The following is a 23,919-nucleotide window of genomic DNA, read 5'->3' as shown; positions in this document are numbered from 1 at the left end:
TTTAATCGGGGATCAAAAGGCCCTGAAATAATGCATTTTTGCCAACGATTTTGACACCCTATTACAGTAATGCTGAGCTCGCATTTTTCATTATTTTTCCAGAAATGTGGTATATGTAGCAAACCCTATTAAATAATCATTACCGTTGATGCCACTAACCCGCAAAGGACGAGTTATTGTGTAAGACTATTGGTATAATTTTTGCTCTTTAAATTAGTGATAGCATTTATTATATTTTTATCAAATTGTTGGGTTTTATTTTGATAGAGAAGTGATCTCCCGCACTAAAATGACGGGTGGACAAGACGCTAGCTCGCTAGCCTGGAGGTCGGGTGTTCGATCCCTGCATTGGCCGAGAAAGTGATAGCATTTATTATATCTTTATCAAATTGTTGGGTTTTATTTTGATAGAGAAGTGATCTCCCGCACTAAAATGACGGGTGGACAAGACGCTAGCTCGCTAGCCTGGAGGTCGGGTGTTCGATCCCTGCATTGGCCGAGAAAGTTCATCCAGATTTTCCGGCGTGGTTCTCCCTTGTCAGTGATGCAGGACGGAGGGGCTTACAAGGAAAGCTGTCTAGTCGTTCGGATGGGACGAAAAACCGAGGTGCCGTGTACACATTGGCGTGTACGTAAAAGATCCCTTGGCAGTTGGAATTCGATATAAGAGTAGGCCGTAGTGCCGCTGTCCGGGCAAAATTTCTCTCATAGCACACTGTATGGCGTATGCCCGTCTTCATTAGCCCAGGTTAGGAGCAGAACAGTAGGACGTTAAACCCCATTCCATTTCCATTTCCATAAAAAGAGTTATAAAACCTAAACATAGTGGCCAAACGAATAGCTACTGCTGATCAGTTAGTACAGACTGGGCTAAGGGTATAAGTGAGTTTATTGATTTTAAGAAGTTAGGATCAAATATAAAAATATTGACACTAAAATGTAGAAAAACTCAGTCATTAAATGGTAAAGTGGTATATGGTGCTCCGAATCAACATATTTCTATTATTATGGCGCAGTTCTGAACAAATCTTAACCTATATTCTTAAAGGTATTTCACAAAAGAAATGTTTTGAGTCATTACAATTTACATCAAGAAGTTGAGATGGTTGAGTTTGTTTCGGGTTCAGTCCTGCACAGTTCGTAGTGTCATCTCCATTTGGTACTGTGCCAGACCAATGAAATCTTTCAGATCCGTCCAGCCATTCCCATATACCTTCGTGCTCATTATCGGTGGCACCAATATAACGGAATAAAGTTGAGGAAGACGCTAGAAGTAAAACACAAGACAGATCTACCATTGTAATATATTAATCGTGTACAAACGATACAGACAGTTATCAAAAAGACAGATCTACCATTACAAACGATATAGATATTAAAAATATGCACAATCAGTTCTTCTACATGTACTTTTTAAAGAGCACATAACTAGAGTAAGTAAAAAAGGTTGGAATTCGACTTTGGCGGAAAATTTATTTGATGTTGCCCCTTTCAAACGTGAGGCATGATAATCTTGGAGGGCACCGTTAATCAGGGCATCTAAATTGGTATGAAAGCCAGAACCTGGTAAATCAAAATATAAGTGGGACGGGCAACCAATGCTTGACAAGGTCTGTCATGGCCGACGTCTATGACGGATTGAAATAGGCCGTATGATCCCATAAACAAACGTTTAACGAAATAGCATTGCATTACACATTTCAGACTAAAAGATATATACAACTCTTACCTGGTAACGACTTTAAGTAGTCATCCAGCATCTGCAACTTGTCCATGGTATTAGCAATAAACAAATATCCACCATCTTGTTCACACTGATCCATGGCAGTCAACCAGTCTTTAAGGGTTTCTATGTACTGCTTATAACATACATTGTAAGTTTCATTGTAGATATAATCTACAGGGCAGCTATCTGTAATTTGGATAATATTTATTAACACCGTACAGGAGGTTTAAGGCAAAAATCACCTTGTGTACTTCTATATCCAACCATGTTATGGATTAAATTAATTATAACTCCCGAACACAGAATAGTGGCGGTAATTTTGAAGATATCACTTAACCTCTATATAGGAATCAGTCCAAAACTCTCCTTGTGCACTTCCTATTCCAGTCATTTTATGGATTAAATTAATTAATTACCCCCCCCCCCCCCAAAAAAAAAAAAAAAAAAAAAAACGATAACAGGATAGTGACTTTATATAATGTGGATAATATTCATTAACCTTTAATTCATATAGAAATCAGCCAGATCTGTCCTTGTGAACATCTTTATGCAACCGTTTTATGGACTAATTCACCCCCCCCCCCCCCCCCCGTGCAAACAGAATAGTGACTGTAATTTGGATAATATTTATTATTAACCCTTATGCAGGAATCAAGTTGTGGGTTCAACCCCATCCTCTTTTGACTCACCAAAGGCACATCTCCTACCCATCGTTTTATGGATTAAAATACACCTCTCTATGAGAGTGATAACTGGAATTTTATGACCAAGACATCGTTCAATACCTTTACGCCTTGACTGTGTGTCAGTCGCTTGCTTAATCCTCATCAGACACAGTACACAAAATATGTATTAAATGAGACTGGCATCGTTTAATTCCTTTATCCTTTGCCTGTTTATAACAAGGGCTGCAGTCTATGCGAGCCATGGGTTCAATCCAAGGCTTGTTAATTTTTTACCTCAAAAAACAATTACATGAGAAGGGCAGTTGTGTTTTTATCGTCAAGGCATTTTCAAATAAATTATCCGGCCAGGCGTCATAGGTTCGAGCCCAGAATTGAGGGCAATGTGTTGGATTTTAATTGCACTTGCGCGATTTTTTTTTTGAAAGGGACAATAACACTTTTGCTGGCTTGACAGCTCCAGAAAATAAAAAATAGCCTTATTCTAATTACTAGATGTGTCCTACCTGTTGTGTAAATTATCCATTAAATCCTATTTTACGTGTCCAGAGTTTTCAAAAATATTTTTAAATCCAACCCACATTTGAAAAGCTTTACGTTAGGCTTTTCAAATCATTTAGTTGAATTTTTCCAATTTTTTAAATTAGGTATGTTAAGATGAAATTTGTATCATCAATTAATTGGAATATTGTAAAATAGTACAATTTGTTGACCAGAATAAAGATTGGGACATATTATTCAGTTACAACAAGAGTGGTATTGAGCCTTTAAATAAACCAAAAAACATCCATATGTTAGTCCCGACATAACGTAGTGTTAAAGTGGGCATCCATTTCTCTCTTTCACCTTACCTGCTAAGCGCCAGTATGTAACTAAACCATCATACTGGTCAGATACTTGCCCAGCCCATGCTCGTTTGTAACATAAATAACATTCACTAATGCCGATGGTTTCTGGCTTGTAAGAAAATGAATCACAGTTTGACGTTTCCGAACACTTCTCTGCACATTCTTTAACTGATAATTCCATATATTGCTTTAAGTAAAAGCTGACGAGACGATCTTTGTATGGAATTCTCTTAAAGACATATTCAGGACAAGAGCATGTTATTTGTTCAAGAGTAAAAGTTACCAGCAAGAAAATCAACTTCTTCATGTCAAAAGATAATTCTCGTTTGATGTTACTAGAATTCTACAGATTTAGTAGCAGAACAGCGCTATGCTAATCGTTGTTATGACAACATGTTGTAAGGTTAGAAACTTTTTATATTCTAGAGAACCGAGGGTTCTAATTGTCCTTGGTTAAAAGGTTTATAATATCAATGGTTGCGACAGCAAGTACAGTGAGTAAGACGCTAGCTTGCTAGCCTGGAGGTCGAGAGTTTGACCCCGCTGTCGGCAGGACGGAGGGAATGGCAACGTTCTAGTCGTTCGGATTGGACGAAAAATCGAGGTCCTGTTTACACATTGGCGTGCACGTAAAAGATCCCTTGACAGTTTGAATTCTATATAAGAGTAGGCGGCGCTGCCGCTGCCCGGGCATAATTTGCCGGATAGCCCGTCTTCATTAACCCAGTCGAAGCATAACAGTAGGGCGTTAAACCCCATTTCATTTCATTTCATCAATCAATGGTTGCAGCTGATCACCGTGACAAAGTGTGAATATTATACGAAGATCTGACCGGTTGACATTACACAATTGATTAACCAATCAGTGTTGATGTTTCTAGTGGAATACCCACAGTTCCGTGCACCGTACGCCAAAAACTCGCCGTAACGTGAGTTATGTAACAACTCTTCCAGATTCTAGTGTAGTAAAGACAAGTAAAACGAAATTTTGAACTATAAAAACTATATCACTCAGCCGGGTGTTTCTAAAACGCGGAACGGAACGCGGAGCAGAACGGAACTGTTGAGAAAAAGTCTACCTTTTATACATTGTTTGTATAATTTGTCATCATAAACTAAATAATATTGTGTTATGTTTAAATATCATTATTTAAACTACACAGTACACGATTATAGAATTTTAAAAATAATTTGCATTATATTAAAGGAGCTAAATCGCTAATATTTGGGAACTAGATATTGACGCAAATGGGTCGCAACGCATTTAATAATGTAATATGAATGTATATAAACTGATTTACATTCAATTGTTTCCATTTTTACTCTAATTTCAAATCAGTTATTTCAAATACGTCAGAAGTCTCAATCGATAGTATTTAATGCGTATGCTCTCCAAAAAAGAGATGGCGTCACCGTTTAATATGACTCGTTGAATATGGCTAGCCTCGTTCTTCGAGTCCCTTGTTGCAAAGGGCGCTGAAACCCACTATCGTACACGATTCGTGTACCAATGGTAACATGTTTATTTTATCTTAAATAATGGATATTAGAAACCCATCTTTTAAGCGCATTCTCTATTGAGTTAGAGACTTAGCTACGTACCGGCCCAGGGTAAAATTAAGATCTCTCATTCATTATTTGTGTTTTAACGTCTACTCGACCGAAACTAGGTCATTTCGGGACTAACATATCGTTCAATTTTATTTCTATAAATCGCTTGCGCATAGGGGTCTTTAGCAGTGGGGAGAACCCGGAGAAAACAGCCGAGGGTGGACAGGCGACCCTACGCCTTGTCACGTACAACCGGGAATTTGAAACCACGCCAGTTGATCAATCACAGACCTTATGATGCAACGCGCACGCGCTAACCATTCGGCCATCCAACAAACCTTAAGAGATGGAGAAATGGGGGTTTAACGTTCATTCGATAAAAACTAGGTAATTTCTTGACTAACATATGGCTCAATTTCATTTCAACCGGAGGACGCGGAGAAAACCCCAGGTGATTGTTAGTCGGACATTTAGCCAACGTCCAAGTTTGCCTTTTGGATAAGCTTATGTCCATGGCTGTATTTCTTTCCCGAGAAATAGCTACTGTGTGGGCGTATTTCCACACTTTGTGTGGCTGTGGCTATACGTTATTGGCATTACGACTTCAGTAGGACTTATGTCACCCCCCCCCCTCCCAATCCCAACACGAATTAACTGCACATTTATCTTTTTGTAAAGCATCGAGCAAGTAAACTCTTCCATTGCCTTGGCCAATCAATGTACGTATCTATTCCTATTCTCAGCAGAAAATGGTCATCGAACTCGCCAAGGTCATCCCCTAATGAACATCTACACTAATTTTGGAGATTCGACCCCAATAAAAAGCCGAGTTGTTGAAACCACATAGTCGCACTTAATTCGAATTATCGTGTTCCCAATTGTTTATCAATCTTCTTAACAGAAGATATTCATGATCTACATTAGTATAATTCATATTTCATCATTTTCACCCTAATAGAGTCAAAGTTATCGATTTCTAAAGTCTCAACCGCTCAAATTCTTTATTTCGGCTTTGCCCTGGTGTCAAATGCTCAACAACAAACTCAGTCAAGGCATTAACATTAACAGTCTGTCTGCATCAAATATAAGGAGCGTCCATGTGTTTCAAACCTTCTACCACTTAAATTGCTTATCACATTGCGTAGTCGTCAAGGCATTCGCTTATTAGACACATGTTCCAGTTTTAAACAATCTGACTCAATTAGAACCAGGATTTTTTGTACCAAAGACTTAACAGACAGAGGGGCAAACCCCTCAAAATAAGAAACATACTCGAAAGACTGGGGGCAATTTAAAAAAATAGTAGCAATGTCGAATGTTTGTTTTTCAAAAGCCTGACATTCCTCAAACCATGTTTAACATTTCAATTTAATTGGAGGCGTTTGAATAACAGAAATATGTAGTGTATCTTATTTCTATGGTTACATCAATACATCATGAATGATTTAATATTTCCTTTTGACTATGTGGCTTAATGCTTTCTTTTGTCAGCCCAGGACGTGGAATGGATGAATAACAATAAACGTTAATACAATAATATACACTTTTAAATAATCAATTAATAGAAAGAATAATTCAATTTTAACCATTAAAGACGAAATCCCTGAGTTGATTTCATACAAATCGGGTGTAGTATGGATAACAAGGAACCACAGTGGCTCAGTTAGTCAGACGTTTGATCACAATCTGGAAGGTCGCGGTTTCGATCTCAGATAAGTCATATAAAAGAATCCATGATAATTGCCTGAGCACAATTTCCCCCATAGAGCACTGTATGTCGGTTTCAATCTCAGACAGGTCACGTCTTCATTAGCCCTGTTGGTGTACAGAAATAGAACGTTAAACTCCATTTCAAATATCTCGTGGTTAAAAAAGAACACCACAGACCAAAAATACTAATCAAAATTACATTCTACAGACTTTGTCGAACTTCTGTCATTTTTTTTTTTTTTACAAGTCCATGAAAAATCTAGACAAAAGCCCCCAAACCTTGCCATAAATGGTTAACCTTGTGAGACAATGCTCGATCTCTCCAAATTTGTTATGTGTGTGATATTGCAAAGAAATACTATGTATTGATAATATGAGAAGATTTCTATTGTACATACAATTAGATTATTTTTTTTAAATAATCGTCATTGATTGAAATCGTCATTGATTTTTTTGTATGTGTCGTTTTATTAGTTGAACACAAGTGCGTGTTGTGTTGAAGTTGAACACGCGATTTTTTTTTCGGTGTAACAATAAAGATTTACAGTACGTAAAACTCAAATAAAATCGCTACTGAAAGGCATATATAATCTGAAGCCTTAAAGGGGGGGGGGAGTAACGAGAGAGGATTAACTTTCACTCGACGCAAGCTCTGTCATTTCGGGACTAAAATGGTTCAGTTTCATATGCCGGGTAGCATAGGGAGGAGGGTGGGGAACCAGAGAAACCCCACGCGATTGACAGACGACGCTACCCCCTTGTCAGTACACGTGTGGGCTCGAAACCCCACCACTTGACTCAATGACAGACCTTATGATCTAAAGCGCACGCGTTACACTATTCGGTCAATTGGCAACTGTGATATAGTCATTAAGTTTAATCAATATCCTTTTATTGTGTTTACGAGAATATATTATTCTGTGTTTGGTTTTAATAACTTTTTATACATTATACATCTGATATAATATTGATCATGGCTCCCTTCCTTCAGGTGGTTTACACAGGACTAGAATAAACCTTTTTAAGAGTCCTTTAAACAAATTTAATCAGTTACATCCATTAAAATACGTCGCCGTGTCTCCTTCACTTAAAAACATATCTAACAGATCAAAAGCAAACAAAAGGAATTATCCACACGACATCAGCTTCAGGCCACTAGAAAAATCGATGTAATTTCAGGCTATTTATATTAATTAAATGTGAATATAATCAATAAGTTTTATTTATATTTACAAATGCTGGGTTTTGATAATCTTAAAAATCAAGCAAAACAGGGTTTAACGTCCTACTTTTCTGCAAAATCGTGCTAATGAAGACAGGCATACACCATACCGTGTGCTATGAGAGAATTTATGCCCAACCAGCGATGATTTGTGGGGCCTCGGACGTTTCTTAAGGTCTAACATAAACAGCGACTAAAGATGACTGTTGACCAAGATAAATCTCTTTTCGATTTCTAACATTATTGACAATAGGGGTATGAACGAAATCCACCAGCGATTCATATAACACGTAAGAATATTATAAGGACCATTAGGTGCAGAAAAGTATAGTTAAAACCCAGATCATATCATTTTGTTACGAAACGTCCCAGGGGATCACGTGGCTAAGTGGGTAAGACGCTGGCTCGCTAGCCTGGTGGTCGGGTGTTCGATCCCTGCATTAGCTGAGACAGTTCATCCAGATTTCCCGGCGTGGTTTCCCCTTGTCAGTGATACAGGACGGAGGGCCTGACAAGGACAGCTGTCTAGTCGTTCGGATGGGACGAAAAACCGAGGTCCCGTGTACATATTGGCGTGCACGTAAATGATCCCTTGGCAGTTGGAATTCGATATAAGAGTAGGCCGTAGCGCCGCTGCCCGGGCAAAATTTCCCTCATAGCACTCTGTATGGCGTATGCCCGTCTTCATTAGTCCAGTTTAGGAGCAGAACAGTAGGACGTTACACCCCATTTCATTTCATTTCACGAAACGTCCACAGAAAGGATATACGAGCACTGTTAAATTGTAATGATATCACACGCTCACCGTACAAATATTTATTTAGCGATAAGGCCTGTCACAGAAAAATACTGAACGCACGTCGACATTTTATCAACAATAATGGCTGCGACAACGTGCATATGGTTTGGTGTAATCACTGATGTTATAACCGGTTTATGGGTCTATTTGGGGCGAGAGCTTCCCTTTAAGACCCTGTCGTATGCCATGTTCTTTCCCACCATTATTGCCTTCCTATTCGTAGACAATATCTTCGATTTTGTTATCCGGGTTAGTGGAGTGGAACAGGTATGTACTATATATTGATAGTTTATATTATGATAGTGTTAAATATTAATAAAGCTATTAATACTCTTCGGAATTAAATCCAGTATCGCATTTCATGTCTCAATTTAATACGGATTCGTGATGTTTCGTATTCTGTCACGTATGGTCAGCACACTACGGAAGGCCGACAGCGTCATTAATGATTATGCAAGACACAGCCTCACAATATTTGAAACAATATGTAAGCATGATCGTCTCCTCCCCGAGTATGTATTCAATGAGAAAGTGGTATATATAAAGCTGATCCCTTTTCTACACCAACCGGCTGGTGAATACAGGCATATGCCAACCAGTGTCCAGCTACCAGGGGTTCTTTTACGTGCACGGCAACATGTGCACTTGATGTTTTTTTCGCTCTATTCGAAACGACTAGGTACTGATTCCTAATAGACCCTTCACCAATGATAAGGGGAAGTCATGTCGACAAATCCAGAGTTACTATCTCGGGACAACACCGAGACCTCCTGTTACAATAAAATGTAATCATTTACTTACAGACAAAGGAGTATGAAATGTAGTTTTTAATATATATCTTAGTTTTTATACTTAACTCAAATAAAACGCAACTCGGTGTCGACATCCTTGGTAAAGGAAACATGTTATCTCTCAGTCGTGAGTATAGTCCGGCGGCCGTTTACGAAATAACAGGGGGGCCCAAACTTTTCGAGATAAGTTTTTTTCTCGACGGTTTTATATGGAATCGGACCCGCTGAATCCATTTTTCGCTACTAGATCACTGTCAGTCTGGAGGGTTTTGAGTAATTAGCGAATTACTAATTAAATAACTAATTAAAATCCCATTCGTTTAAAATGACACATACATGTCGAAATACTCCGCTGTTTGTAATGTTTTTAAATAGAATAGGACCCCTGAGTCTATTTTAGATACTAGTTCACTTTCAGCCATATTTTATTTTGAATAATTAGCTAATTAATAAATAAATAATTAATTAAAATCCTAATTATTGAAAATAACACATATGTCGTGATATAAGATTATATGGTAATGGTTTTATATAAAATCGGACCCGCTGAATCCATTTTCGTTACTGGATCACTGTCAGTCTGGAGGATTTTGATTAATCAGCTTTAATTATTAATTAACTAATTAACAAATATGTCGTTTATAATACTAAAACTGAAACACACGTCGTTATATATCAAAAACTTTCAATATCGAAATAACCAATTCAACAAAGTAATATGAAAGACATACCTTGCGTAATCTTCTTTAACCGCGAATTATTAATGACAAGGTTGTTTAATTCGTGATTTCGTCATTCATGGTGCGACTTACTGAGTCTCAGTGCAAGCATTAAGTTCTGCATAGGCTCTAAAGGCAGCGTATTAAAAAATTAACATTAAATGCTACATCAACTTCACGCTATTGCTTGGGACTATTCATTCACTATCTAGGTCTATATCGGCATCAAAGTCATCATGAATGTCATCTTTTTCGTCATCCTGTCCGTGCTGTGTGTGTGGATTTTCACAATTCGCCGATGTCAGACATCCACAGACGCCCATAACACCTGGCAATAAACTCGACACTTTCATTGACTACAGACTCCCCAGCTTCAGCCGCCGGACTAAGATTATTGGCATGCAAGGTGTTACATCTATGACAGATGCTAGAGTACAAGTTTGGAAGACCAAAATGGGAAAAACCAAGAGATCAGCAGTAAGTTCACCGGCTCTGAAATCACTACCGCCATCACAGGAGACCTTTATTGAAAACGTTAAAAGGTCTCACTTTCAGTGCTGCTTATGGAAGGCATCTTTAGACTCGAACGCTCCAGATCTTTATCCCTGTCTTTTCGGTTGGACAAGAGACGAACTTAACAAGACCTTAGTACCTCTACCTGTCATCGATTCTGTAAAACTTGCTCCAGGCGCTGTGCTACAGGTAATCAGTTGTGGTTGTGCCAGTGAAACGCCTTGCAAAACGAACCGATGTAGTTGTACAAACCCAAATCTTGGTTGCACTATGTTCGTTTATGATATATAACGACGCGTGTTTCAGTTTTAGTATTATAAACGACATATTTGTTAATTAGTTAATTAATAATTAAAGCTAATTAATCAAAATCCTCCAGACTGACAGTGATCCTGTAGCGAAAAATGGATTCAGCGGGTCCGATTTTATATAAAACCATTACCATATAATCTTATATCACGACATATGTGTTATTTTCAATAATTAGGATTTTAATTAATTATTTATTTATTAATTAGCTAATTATTCGAAATAAAATCTGGCTGATAGTGAACTAGTATCTAAAATAGACTCAGGGGTCCTATTCTTTTTAAAAACATTACAAACAGCGGAGTATTTCGACATGTATGTGTCCTTTTAAACGAATGGGATTTTAATTAGTTATTTAATTAGTAATTCGCTAATTACTCAAAACCCTCCAGACTGACAGTGATTCAGTAGCGAAAAATGGATTCAGCGGGTCCGATTCCATATAAAACCGTCGAGAAAAAAACTTATCTCGAAAAATTTGGGTCCCCAGCTTCGGCCGCCGGACGCACATCTTGCTAGCCATGGGTGCGATATACACGTTTAAATGTTTAGTTGATTAGGCGTACCTCATTGTATTTAACGAACGTTCGTAAAATACCCCCTATTCAAAGTGGATTTTCGATAACTGAGTTAATTGAAATATTATTCAAAACCAATTCCTTATAATTATAATGTTTGTTTACATTTTAGAGTAATTTTAAACATCACATTTTCTATTAAACGAAATTAGAGAATACGGGAATTTTCCCATGCAACGACCAGGCTGATTCATTTCCGTATAACACGATCAAAAACTGTTGATTAATCCCAGTTTGTTTCAAATCGTCGTGTCGTATTGTTTAGTGCACGTTTCTAAATAATTGAAATTTAACTTCATAAGATGTTGATTAATAATATTATTTCAGATCGGTGTCTCGTTGTTGTACGGGTTTCTGGCTGGACCTATTTCTGTCGGTATAGTAGGCATCTGTGCGACTGCCGTAGTATTCCTGGGCTGGGGTGTTAGAAGTAAGTGTACCAAATTGATCAAAATCCACGATATTCGTTCTTTTGAATGCATTAAGAAAAACGTTAAAGTATTATGTTTATTTTTCTGCAAAATATCAGAAATAAACAAAACGTAAATGAATCATATTTATATTTACAATAATAAATGGTAAAATTTCTAAATTAAAGCATTTAATATCCACTTATTTAGTTTACTGGAATTTTTTTTTATCTCAAATGGGCCAGTGACTTTCCAAATAGCCATTGTTGTAGGCCTATATTCAGTTTGTTTGCGATGCTGCTTTCAAATCTCTAATGGTTAGGATTTAATGATTTGTAAACGACAGATACTTGTAAGCAAGAGAAACATAATAATGTCTTTGTTTCAGCTGCTTTTAAGCAAGAGGAACATAATAATGTATTTGTTTCAGCAAAATTTAAGCAAGGGGAACATAATAATGTATTTCTTTCAGCTAATTTTAAACAAGAGGGGCATAATAATGTATTTGCTCCAGCATTTATGCGAGCTGCTGGAGAAGAAATAGGCTGGCGATGTTTTATGTTACCCTGTCTGATGTCTTATTACTCACCAGGGGTCGCCTTACTGATATCGTATGTATTCTTGATTTTATGTTAATTTATAAACAAAACAAACTAGAACTGCAATGCAGTGATGACGGGTTTCACCCGTACCATTGAAACCGTTAAACAGATTAGCTAACCAACGTCTTACTCACTGAACCACCGCGACTCTCCGTGGAATTTGGACGCAAAGAGCCAATTTCAATCAATTTTATGCTCTAACCTATATGTGGGACTCCTTCTTTAAATACACCATTTTGATTTATGCAGTGCTGTTAAAGTAATTTGTTTTACTTTATATTTTCAGAGGGATAATTTGGGGCTTTTTTCATGTACCAGTTTTAATACTTCTAACCGGTAAAATGCAACCACCTAAACCTTATATAACAGTATTAGTACAATGTATAGCATGTGTATTATCAGCTTTCCCACATGGATGGATAGCTATTAAATCAGGGTACGTAAGTACAATAAGAGTAACCAATTGATCTGATACAATAATTGACTGCAGTTGTTAGTAGGTATTAAGATACGTATACATTACAGAAGCTAGATAAAGGGGGTGTGATAACACGGCTGCGACATGAGATTAGTGTTTTTGCGCCCCTCTCAAATAGAAGATGTCAGCAGGGCAAAATGGCGTATGCTCGTCTTCATTATCGCATTCGGAGCACAACATTAAGGTTAAGTCCCATTTCATTAGATTTATATCTGACTGAATTTACAGGATCTATTCTTCTAAAGTATGTAATATTTGCAGGATTTATTTTTATGGAGTATATAATATTTCGATTATAATATTTCCAGATATTCTCTGTGGGCTAGTACTATGATGCATGCAGCATGGAATAGATTCAACCCGGCCGTATTAGGCAGTATATATACCCAGCAACCAGGTTACATTGAAGGAGATCAGTGGTTAATAAACGGTGAAGGATTGATTGGATGTATTGTTATGTTGCCTGTAGCTGCTTTTACTCTATGGGATCTGAGTTCTTATTAAATTAGACATAACAATTTGCGCGTGTCAATTCATGTTCAGAGTTTGGATGATGTTCTCGGAATAAATGGATAATATATAATGATACATGGCTGTTCTTTTAAATAATCCAATCTGTTGTGGCTGTGAAATAATGCACTGGTGTTTACGTAACCAGCGAACACATCATCTACATGTATATGATTTTGAGACCATTTGGATAAGTTTGTTTACTATAATGACGTGTATAATCATGGAGACGACAATTCTCCTGGAGAATAATTTCAATTCAACCTCAAATTAGCTAGACATACATCTTCTAGCCTTGTGGGTATGACACCTAACACTTGCGAAATTGCCCTGGAAATTCTGTTTCGACTTCCACAACTATTCTCTTCGCCTTGGATCATTAGAGAGATGGGATGGGAGTGGGGGATTTAGCATCCAGAAAATTAAAAGTACGTGATTTTGGAAGTAATTTAAAATATATCGCTATGTCAATAAATTCGTGGGGGTCTTAGAAGCACCTGTCACCTATGACATGTCCGGTGGGTGATAAGGGACATGAAAAATAATATGATTTGGGTTTTTTAATATTCACCCAAGTCAATTTTAATATAATTTGTTTTGTATAATTTTCACCCAAGTCAATTTTAATATAATTTTTTTTTTGTAATTTTCACCCAGGTCAATTTTAATATAATTTGTTTTTTTTATAATTTTCACCCAAGTCAATTTTAATTTCCACCCAAGTCATTTGTAATTTAATTTGTTTTTTATAATTTTCACCCAAGTCAATTTTAATTTCCACCAAGTCAATTTTAATTTTCACCCAAGACATTTGTAATATAATTTCAATTCTGTTGAATTTTCACCCAGCGCGTGATGTCAATCTCAATTAGCCTCGTTTCCAAAACACTAATTTTCGCCCGCCATTGGGAAAACAACCGTGCAGGGGTCGACACAATCTTAGTCGGGATCTGACAGTGATACGTATTGAAATAAAATGAAATGGGGGTTTAACGTCCTATTCCGACTGGGTTACTGAATACAGTATGCCAGAAGGGAAATTTTCCTTTGTCAGCGGCACGACGTGTAATTTCAACTTCAAGAGTTATTTTACATGCTCGCCAATGTACTAGGGGCCTGGATATGGATATAAGCACCCATCATAGACAACGCTACCGAACATCCAGACATAGAATTTAGCGCAGTTTGTTGGAAAAAGACAACAAAAAGCAACTTGGCCTATGTGCACTAATGAATGATGGGTCACACGCATGGATCTTGACCTTACTACTGGAAACAAACACAGATAGCTTTGCCGTGAAGTCAAAGGTCCTCTTTTCTTACAGGACACAGAGGGTCTCTTTTCTTGGACTTGGGGCACTTCAACTGGATTTGGTGTTTCCTTTCAGTTTAATTTTTGGATATTTTCAAAAAAAAAGTTTATTACACTTTCCAATATAGGCCTATTTATATAGTAAATCTCCCCAGCGAGGTTCTCGCAAGATACTTGAATCGATATTTTGGTGCGTAACATCCACTCAACACAAATTAGGTTATTTCAGGACTATAACTCATTCATTTAAATAGTCAGTTTGTATGAAGTGGTCTTTAGTAATGAAAGGAAACTGGAGTACTGGACGAACAACCCTACTCCTTGCCAGGAGTATAAAAATATCTATTTGATATAAGGTAAAACATAATACATTGCAATCTGCTAATTACAGTATGAGAACCATATAAGATAAAACATAATACATTACATTGGAAACGCGGCTAATTGAGATGACGTCACGCGCTGGTTGGAAATTCAACAGAATTGAAATTATATTACAAATGACTTGGGTGAAAATTAAAATTGACTTGGGTGAAAATTATAAAAAACAAACTATATTATTTTTCATGTCCCTTATCAGTCACCGTAGACATGGCATCAATGATCAAGGAACATGTTCAATGGCAACAACGTATTTAGATCATAGACTTCAGTTTAATGTACACTTATTTTACATCAATAAGCTTCGAACATGTTCGTTTATAACATTTTCACTTTTTGTATTTTCAAAATTGCATATTGTTACGTTTGTCTTGAATTATATACAAATACAATCTCACTGTAGAGGAGAGTCATCCAAGCTGTATAAAAGTATAACTTTCATGGATTGGGTAATAATTCATACTAATTATCTGTGAAGTGAAGTATTCTAGGATTTAGCAACTCGTCCGTTGTCCTAAGAGCTTGTACCACACTGCGGTATAACTGCTGTCGATAAGGCGGGAACTGTAAGAAATATAACAAAAACGACTTCAAATTGCTATTTAATACAATAAAGTTATGTGAACCAATATATCGTAGTACAGTTAGCAGTTGTGGAATGATAAAGACAGTCGACGTCCACCCCCAATTACAGTTCTTCGCTGGAATTAACCGGAGTTTCCACAGCCTAATTAGTCATACATCTTGTCTTAATATGTTCTTTGTTGGTAGGCGAGCCGTGCTAGTTCAGTGATAAAAAAGTATTGGCTTTCTAAATGGGATGTTCCGGGTTCGAACCCGGTGTTGGCCCAGAAAGTTCCTCAGGCCAAAATTTCCCCCATTGCACACTAGATGGTACACTGAGTGCCGTATGTTCGTCTTCATTAGCCCGGTTTATAGTTCGCGTCTTGCTATTAATTGTAGTGAAAGGTTTACTTATCGAAACACGTCTAAAAAGTACATTGTATCCTTAGCTATAGAAACAATTATCTGGGAAGGTGTAAACGTGCATGTCCTGTCGGCAATGTCAATCACCTTCCTAATCATTAAACTTTTTTTTTTCTTTTAAAATTTAGCTCCGGTAGTCCTTGGGGACAAGTAACTTTAAAATACATGAAAACCAAATGACTTACTAGCAGTTAAATCTCGATCTAATTTAATAGCACCATCAGGAAAACACCCACCACAATATCCATCGCCCTGACCTACAAATCTGACGTTCGATAGCTCTATTATATCACATAAACTCTGCCAACCACCCAGCTTCCAGTTGGTCTATAATAAAATGGAAGGGAGATAATCTAACCATATTAGACCACCATTAAATTCACCATTTAATGTTAATGCTGACCACTTGTTCCGACTGAACGCAGATGAGGCAACAACTGGGCATGTCTTTGCTCCAAAGTTTGTATCGGATTGAACAGTGACATTTTCATATCAAAACCTATCAGGAAATGTCAATTCAAGCCCTCTCTTCGCTAATCGACCCAAAAGTCAACATACATGGTCATACAATGGGAGAGATAAAGCGGGTAGAAAGACGATTAATAGTAGGAACTGTATTTGATGGTGGTCTGAATTCTGAAACACTATGATTGGTAATTTTATATGGCATTAAAGCTTGCTGGGTATTATATAATGAAGATCCAGACATGTGAATGTAATGGCGAATAACTCGATCTATGACAAATATCTTATATTGAACAGATTACTGGATAGTATTGAAATTTATCACAAATATAATCTCTTTCCAAAAGGATAACTTCTGTTAGACCGCCGACCTATTTGTAGGCGAAGTAAGATAGGCGTGGAAAATTGTGTACATGGAAGGGACGATATACTAACCAACGTGGAAGCAGTGTCAAGGTGGAAAAGGGTAACCAAATAGCTTTAATGAGGCGTGGTGAATGTTAAACAAAGTGAAAGGGGCAATAACGATGTGCTGTATACGTATCAGCATAGACGAGGTGTGGTTTATTAATTTTCAAAATGGAGAAGCCCTGTTTAAAAATGAATAAATGTGTAAGAATTGTGGTTAATATTTATCATCGTGGATGAGGCGTGGTTAATACTTTACGTGGAAGAGGCGTGATTAAATATGAATAAATATGGTGGCGCATTGTAATTACTGTTATAGTGTATCTTATTACTATTTAATTTAGTCAAAATAGCAATTGACCAATGTCCAAATTGATATCTCACTAATCTTTCAAGTATTTTAACTGTTTGAATTTATACTTAATGTAACGATATATATTACGTAACACGCGCTGTGGCTATGTCCATATTATAATATTCTCTCTTTAAACATCTGTTTCTTATGTGCAATTTAATATTTCTTGTGGAATATTATTATATAGTTAGTTACCATCCCACAATATAGAAGTATGACATTGCTAATAGAATGTGAAAGAATTATACTAACCAATGGGTTGAATTTGAATCCAGTTTCCGTGACATCCACCAAAGCATATCCTTGTTTAGGGCATGTGTCATAACTGGCAATATTAGAGCAAGCCTCTGCATGACCAAATGGTTGGTGTATTCCATTTACCTGTGTTGTAAACGTGTAATCATCCGTTGTGACTTCTGTGGTCTGTTATATAAGAAACGTAAAACGGTTGAATCATTTTATAAAATTGAAAGCTACACGAGATCATGAATTTTGTACATATCAGATAATGCACACGCAGTAGAGCGTATTTGGTCGAGACCAACGCCCAACTTAAACGGGGCGGGGCCCTGACCCACACTACAATCGCGGGGTCCGTACCGCTACGAAAGGATAATTTTATATACTTTCAAATGGAACCGCGGGATCCTAGGTCTGGGCCCATTTGGCTCATGCCTAGGCTGGGCTTTGGTCGAAACAGATAAACATGCCAGCACATGTTATTTAGTAGTACCAAAGAAAATATAATCTGTACCGGGTAAATATTACAAAACCGCTACACTTGATAAATTTCACACTAAGCTAGGCATGCCTCACTATTATTTTTCTATCGACTGGGCTATGAAGACGGGCATGAAGGAAATTTTGCCCGGACAGCTGGGCTACAGCCTACTTTTATATCGAATTCCAACACGAGATCTCATCTTTTTTTGTCCCATCCGAACAACTATACGGTGTCCATTGTCAGACCATCTGGCAATGGGGGCACCACACCGGAAAAATCCCGATGAACTTATCGGCCAACACCGGATCGAACACAGGACCTGCATGTTAGCGAGCTTGCCACGTCTTACTCACTCTGCCACCTTGACCCCTTCATTTTTATACGCCCACATTTTCATGTGGACGTATTGTCGTCACCGCTATCCATCCGTCCGCCCGTCCGTATGTCCGTTCACATTTTGTTTGTGGACACTCTACATGTCACAATTTTTATCCGATTTTGGTGATAGGTTTATTTCCCAAAGATCTCGGTTTCTTTCGATATTTACGCATATCAAACCGCAACTTCGTAACTTAAAACTCCCCTGATCATTGCACTTGATCGTAAAAAAATTCATGTTTTAATCTTGTGGCCACTCTAGAGGTCACAATGTTTATCCGATTTTGACGAAACTTGAAATATAGGTTTATATCCCAAAGATCTTAGTTTCTTTCGATATTTGCGCATATTGGAACGTAATTTCGTAACTTAAAACTTCCCGGATTATTGCCCTTGACCGTACAAAAATTCATGTTTTTAGCTTGTGGCCACTCTAGAAGTAACAATTTTTATCCGATTTAAAATAATTCATCCGAATATATGACCGTTACACCAAAATGACAGTTGAGTTCGAATTTCGTGAAAATCGGATCGAATCCGCCGGACAAAATGTACGCAAACAGTGTTAAAGTATGTAATATCAAGGTTGTGGAACCTCTAAACGTCACAATTTTTATCCGATTTTGATGTAACTTAACACATATCAGATTGTACGAAAAGTAACAGTTTTAGATTTTAAAAACCGGTTAAATATATCACCGTTACACCATAATGAAGGTTGAGTTCAAATGTCGGGAAAATCGAAACGAAACTGCCCCCAAAAATATCCGCTCCTTATACGCAAATTGTGTAAAAGTATATAATGCGAAGGTGGTGGATCCTCTAGAGGTCACAATTTTTGTCCGATTTTGATGAAACTTAAAATATATCTTTATACCCCAAAGATCTCAGCCCCTTCCGATATTCTGGCATTTCAGACCTTAACATCCTGGATTATGACCCTGATTGTAAGAAAAATCATGTTTTTGTTTTAGCTTGTTCTCTATCCATCTCTTGTAAAATATGGGCGTATCTTGCCTGGAAACCGCTGGTTCTGTTACGATGCTGACGTATTGGTCAATTATGTAAAACAATCGCGAATTATATTTCTAAGGTATACATTCACACAACTGATCGAATGTTCTACCAGTCTTTTCTCAACAATTGGAAAACTGAAAATTATTTTCTTAAATTGGGGTTTAACGTCCAATTGTTCTGCTCCTACTAGGCTAATGAAGACGGTCATACGCCAAATAGTGTGCTATAAGGGAAATCTTGTCCGGACAGTGGCGCTACGGCCAAGGGATCTTTTAAGTGCACGCTAATGTATACACGGTGCACCACTGACAAGGAGGAACCACACCGAAACATCCTGATGAACTTTCTCGGGATCGAATATGGGACCTCCGGGTTAGTGAGCCAACGTCTTACTCACTGAGCACCTTGCCCCCCCCCCCCCCCCCGTACTAATATAATGCGGCATGTCTTTATTTCGATCACTCACTTACAAGAAGGGTCTTGGCAATTGCAGGAAACCGGAGAACACAAAGAAAAGCTCCGAAAATAATACCTCTTGCCACGTATGGATCTGGCATCGAAACCACAGAACTCAATCTGATTAAAACACAGATCCTATTTCATTTCGTTCTTTTTTTGTTCAAAATTTCGTTTTACTTGTGTTTACTACACTAGGATCTGGAAGAGTTGTTATTTAACCTGCGTTCTGGTAGATTGAGGTATAAGCCAATGAAACGGTCTGTTCTGGCGAGTTCTTGCACGGAAATGTGGGTACCCTACTCGATACATCAGCGCTGATTGGTTAATCGAATGTTTGGTGTAATAGGGTAAAAAGTCACTTGCGACCTCCCATGTAGTGGAGGCCATCGAACGTATAAGAAACGAAACGAAATATAGATCAGCATTTTAATCAGATTGCGCAGCACTTGACCCAATGAAAAACTTGTGATCTAAAGCGCAAGCGTTAGACCACCTGTCCGTTTGTAAAAAAAATCTATACCTTTATATTAATTCTGATTTTATTAAAATTTGTTTCTCCCCATCGGTCACCGAAAGTTGAAATAGAACATGATGATGTGTATTCTCCTTCTGGGTAACTGGCTACATTTATCTTGGGTAGAGTAATGTATTCGCTGGGCTGTGAAGATGATAAACCATGACAATATATTTTTACTCTACTGTTGTTATATATATCAGGATATAACCAATATTCACCGTCAACATAAGATGGGTTACATTTCTGTATATCTCCACATGATGATACAACTATAATATAAAGCATTATGTATTTTCACATCATGATATAACTATAATATAAAACATTATATATCTTCAAATGAGGATATAACTACAATATAAAACATTATATCTTCACATGATGAAACAACTATAATATAAACATTATCATATCGTCACATACAACTATACATGTATATTATACGACATTATATATCGTCACATGATGATATAACTATAATATAACCAGATCGTCACGTGGTGATATATTATACACGTAAACCATGCTATATCCACCATGATATGACACAGTTGTAATGTATCTCTGAAATAGCAAAATAGTCAGGCAGCTTGGGACAAAAGCGCCAAATTTTCCATAGAGGCTACCTACTAAATTAGCTTTTCATTTCTGATAGACACCACTTCCTCCAAATATGGTGTGGCGGCCATCTTGGTTTTAAGATTTCCACAATAATATATCTTAACGTCTCGCCTTAGGATCGCAATCCCGGTGTCTTAACCTAGATTTTCAGGGACAAGGAATACAATTATAACATCTACAAACGCGGATCAGATTCCTTTTTTGACAATTTCGTATTAAGATAAACAATGAAAGACAACTCGACTTTACCAGAGCAATTTAACTGTAAGGGTGTCCAGGATTGGGTTGATGTTTCACAATATGAGAAGGGTTCTGTATTGGTTGTAAAATAGGCACTTGGACATATGTAATTGGCTCTATAGATTCCACTAGTTTCTACCGTTACTGAGTTAAATACAGCTAAATCGAAAGTAGGCACCGGACCACATATTGGTGCTGAAATACAATAAAAAGCACAGGGAGAAAATTTAAATGATGAAAGTGTAAAGAACAGTATTTGCTATTGAATTTTTCAAATAAATGAAAAGTTGTATTTTTTTTCTGGGTGTCAGCGTGTTATCTTCTCGACACCCGTGCAGTACAGGGGCCATGGAAAGGAATGGGATCTAATAGTTTAGTTCGCACAGCACGAAACTGCCCCCCCCCCCCCGTATACATGTACCATTAGCAGAACGTGTTAAACGACACCCTTACAATTAATAATCGAAATAAGTTTTCCAGGCATACTTTCCTTTATAACATGCATTAGCCGCTGTTAGTGCAGAAACGCAGGACGTTAAAGGACAATATTGGTGTCAGTCATTATTACATATGAGATAGAACTGGTTAAATACATTCCAAATATAATTTTAACACAGAGGTCATTGCTACGGGAGATGTGTAACAAGCACGTGTAGAAACAGGAAGTGACGCCAAACATGACAAACACGAGTTGTCCTTCTATATAACAGACTGAAGTAACGAGCGGTAACAGACAAACGATCGAATTTCATTTCACTGATAATTCCGTTGAAGTTGAAAAGTTATTATATGGAACGGTGAGAGTGTATCTCACAATTCAAAAAATATAATTGGCTGTCACTGGATAAGAAAAATCCCATGCATTCCCCCGTTTTTATTCATTCTGTTCTTAATAAAAACATGGTAATGCACGGACTTTTTCTAATTTGTTCGTTATCTTTTATCTACTGACAGCCAATTCTTTTTTTTGAATTGTCAGATATCCTCTCATCGTCTCATACAACAACTTTTCATCTTCAACTGAATTATCAGTGAAATGAAATTCGATCGATTCCCCAGTTGTACGTGACAAGGAGTAGGGTTTTCTCCGAGGTCCCCCGATTTGCTCCCACTGCTAAAGACCCCTACGCGCAAGCGACTTAATGAAAATAAAAGTTATTAAACTGAATTTACCTTCTTTAACCGAATACTGAAATCCATCATGATTTACCAGGTTCTGTGTAGAGTATATGGTATAGGGTAGAGTTATACAGACCCTGGTTTTACGATGATAGAAGAAAGATTGATGATGGGTATAGTTTGTTATGGCGGCACATTCCAATTTACTCCTGGTATATAATACAGGCGTGTTCTCAGGTATTACGTAGTTAGATAGAAATACTATAAAATTTAACTCCGTCAAATTCATCCTTTTTATATATCTGAATATTTTATAAATCTATATGTTAAAAAAATAAATAAAATGGTAACGCATTAAAAGTGACACAAATTAAAATATTTACTAATTCGCACGATTAATAGAAAATGTGAATTATCATACTGCTACATGTATTTTTGCACACTGATCCGCAGTGAATATTCGCTAGGCCGCGACAATCACTGATAAGGATGACATCGATGTGACTTAATGAGTCACAAAATAACATTTTTCTTCCGACGAATTAAATTCTAAAACATTTTTTTATGTATTAGAAAAATAAATAAAGATGTTTGAAGTATTTGTAGGTAAACATTATTTCCTGTTTTAGTGTAAATGGGTATTAAAATGAATCTGTAACGTCTTATGTAAACAATGCACGCGCCATTGAGCCAATGATTGACGCCGCGTGATATGACGTCATTTGTTGAAGGCAGTCATCTTTTACAGAGATATTAGTAGATTTTCGTAATACTTTGTGAAACAGATTGGTATTTTTGTAGGCTGCACGAAGTTTATATATTGGAATTGTGTTTTGTATTATGATTATCGATAAGGAGATGAATTATTATAAGCTTTTGACTTGTTTTTGAATCTATATATTTTTAACAATGTATGTACTTAACATGAATATTATCTTAAAGATATATTAAATGAGATTAGATAAAGTGCTGGCAGTTCTCACTATAATAGTTAAAAACTGGATAACATAAAGGGAATTTGCTGAAAATTTCAGTCAAATTGATCCACTCTGAACCGAGAATTTAGCGATTGAATTTTCGGCCTAGCCTTGATCATCATTACTAAAGTCGGTACGATAAAAAAAACATAGTCTTGATTGTCCATTTCATAATTAAATCATGAATGAAAGTTGAGCAGCACATCGGATCCTAATCTAGTAAATATTGCAGGCTAGCGATGACATCAGGAGTTGATTATGGTCTGGATAAGTGAATTTAAATAATATTTCAGGCCTAAAGAAAGCCCTGCAATAGGCAAATTTAGCTCTTGCCTCATGTATTATATGTTTAATCAAATATTGTTTAAATACAAAACACAAGAAAAATATATATATACTCTTCAAAAGAAAGTAGGGGATATTCAGAAACAATACAAAACTGTGGAAATGCACTGCTGATTTTATTATAGGTAACCAGTGTATGTTAATAACAGGCCAATTGCCTACACA

The 23,919-nt window shown here is 37.0% G+C and overlaps 2 protein-coding genes and 1 long non-coding RNA gene across 3 annotated transcripts; 1 reads left to right on the top strand and 2 right to left on the bottom strand.

Moving 5' to 3' along the window:
- Nucleotides 1-1,093: 1,093 nt before the first annotated feature.
- LOC126829310 (uncharacterized) lies at nucleotides 1,094-3,518 on the bottom strand. Its single transcript, XR_007683351.2, has 3 exons — nucleotides 3,261-3,518; nucleotides 1,730-1,912; nucleotides 1,094-1,267 (listed from the first exon to the last, which is right to left on the bottom strand). It is a non-coding gene; the product is annotated as an uncharacterized LOC126829310 (long non-coding RNA).
- A 5,061-nt stretch (nucleotides 3,519-8,579) lies between these two features.
- LOC126829292 (uncharacterized) lies at nucleotides 8,580-13,503 on the top strand. The gene is made up of 5 exons (XM_056102970.1): nucleotides 8,580-8,806; nucleotides 11,777-11,879; nucleotides 12,332-12,470; nucleotides 12,748-12,897; nucleotides 13,248-13,503. Exons 1-5 carry the CDS (start codon nucleotides 8,621-8,623, stop codon nucleotides 13,441-13,443), a joined length of 774 nt encoding a protein of 257 aa, XP_055958945.1. The 5' UTR covers nucleotides 8,580-8,620; the 3' UTR covers nucleotides 13,444-13,503.
- Nucleotides 13,504-15,314: 1,811 nt separating this feature from the next.
- LOC126830439 (A disintegrin and metalloproteinase with thrombospondin motifs gon-1) lies at nucleotides 15,315-22,721 on the bottom strand. Its single transcript, XM_050560826.2, has 6 exons — nucleotides 22,487-22,721; nucleotides 21,323-21,508; nucleotides 20,456-20,721; nucleotides 17,610-17,780; nucleotides 16,315-16,456; nucleotides 15,315-15,706 (listed from the first exon to the last, which is right to left on the bottom strand). The coding sequence occupies exons 1-6, from the start codon at nucleotides 22,719-22,721 to the stop codon at nucleotides 15,657-15,659; spliced, it is 1,050 nt and encodes a 349-aa protein (XP_050416783.2). The 3' UTR covers nucleotides 15,315-15,656.
- Between the last annotated feature and the right edge of the window lie 1,198 nt (nucleotides 22,722-23,919).

Source organism: Patella vulgata, chromosome 8, assembly GCF_932274485.2.
Source record: "Patella vulgata chromosome 8, xgPatVulg1.2, whole genome shotgun sequence".
Lineage (NCBI taxonomy): Eukaryota > Metazoa > Mollusca > Gastropoda > Patellidae > Patella > Patella vulgata.
The sequence above is the reverse complement of the archived record's forward strand: the minus strand, read 5'-3'. Positions and strand labels throughout refer to the sequence as shown.